Raw genomic sequence first — 914 nt, 5'->3', positions numbered from 1 at the left:
GCTTGGCGTGTTTCTTAGGGGGACCCCTGGCAGCTGCGGGTTTGACCTGGCCGCCCCAGGGCAAGTGAGGCCCCTGTCCACCGGCACTGGACGGTGCGCTTCGGGGAGCCTTCTCCAGTGAAGAGCAGCCTGACAGCCAGCCGTCTTGCCCTCAGGGTTTGCTGATATCCCGACCGGAAAGACGAGCCCCTACATCCTTCGGAGAACCACCCTGGCCACCAGGACCAGCCCCCGCCTGGCTGCCCAGAAGTTAGCGCCCTCCCCCCTCAGTCTCGACAAAGAGAATCAAGCCGAGCCCTCCAAGCCAGCAGCCGGGGGCAGCAGATCACAGAAGGTAAGTGCCGGGCACATCAAAGGGCAGGTGGATAAAGATGTGGTCGGAATACTATACAGCCGTGAAAAGGTCAGTTTTTCAGCCAGTTGTGACAGCGTGGGTGGACCATGGAGGCGCTGTGCTTAGCGACGTGAGTCAGACGGGGACAAGCACTGCCCCTTTTACGAGCAGGTAGTGTAGAGAAGCCCAGCACCCCGACTTTGGACCATAAGATGAGTGGCTAGCAGGGGAAGCGGTCAGCAGGGCAGAGAACCAAGCGTGAAGAGAGAATGAGGGTTGATTCTCAGCGCTGCACCCCTGAAGCCAACATAATGTTAACATGCAGTGGAAAAACGGAACACGCACGCGTCTCTAGCCGTCCCTGGAGGAGGCCTCTGGCCGGCGGCCTCCGTCTCGGCTGTTGGGCGCAGGCTGGGACGTCGGGTAGAGAATCTGCCGCATGTCTTCAGGCCGCGGCCCCGCCGGCCCCTCCTGGCTGGGCGAGAGTGAGTGTCTGAATTCTTCCCAGTGTCCCTCAGCTGGGCAGCGCGGACTGTTGCTGGAAGTTGCTGGAGCAGCTTCAGGAGTTCAGGCTCTGATT

The 914-nt window shown here is 60.9% G+C and overlaps 1 protein-coding gene across 1 annotated transcript in view; it reads left to right on the top strand.

Annotated features, from left to right (window-relative positions):
* Positions 1-912, top strand: part of CENPF (centromere protein F, 350/400kDa) — a 27,974-nt gene extending 27,062 nt beyond the window's left edge. Inside the window, exons 17-18 of the mRNA XM_012734197.1 lie at positions 156-334; positions 853-912. Of these exons, the coding sequence (XP_012589651.1) occupies positions 156-334; positions 853-912 (239 nt within the window). The remainder of the gene's footprint in view (positions 1-155; positions 335-852) is intronic.
* The last annotated feature ends 2 nt before the right edge of the window (positions 913-914 follow it).

The sequence above is a fragment of the Condylura cristata genome, unplaced genomic scaffold, assembly GCF_000260355.1.
Source record: "Condylura cristata isolate star-nosed mole 26May11 unplaced genomic scaffold, ConCri1.0 scaffold00050, whole genome shotgun sequence".
Classification (NCBI taxonomy): domain Eukaryota; kingdom Metazoa; phylum Chordata; class Mammalia; order Eulipotyphla; family Talpidae; genus Condylura; species Condylura cristata.
This window is presented reverse-complemented; position numbering and strand designations above follow the sequence as displayed.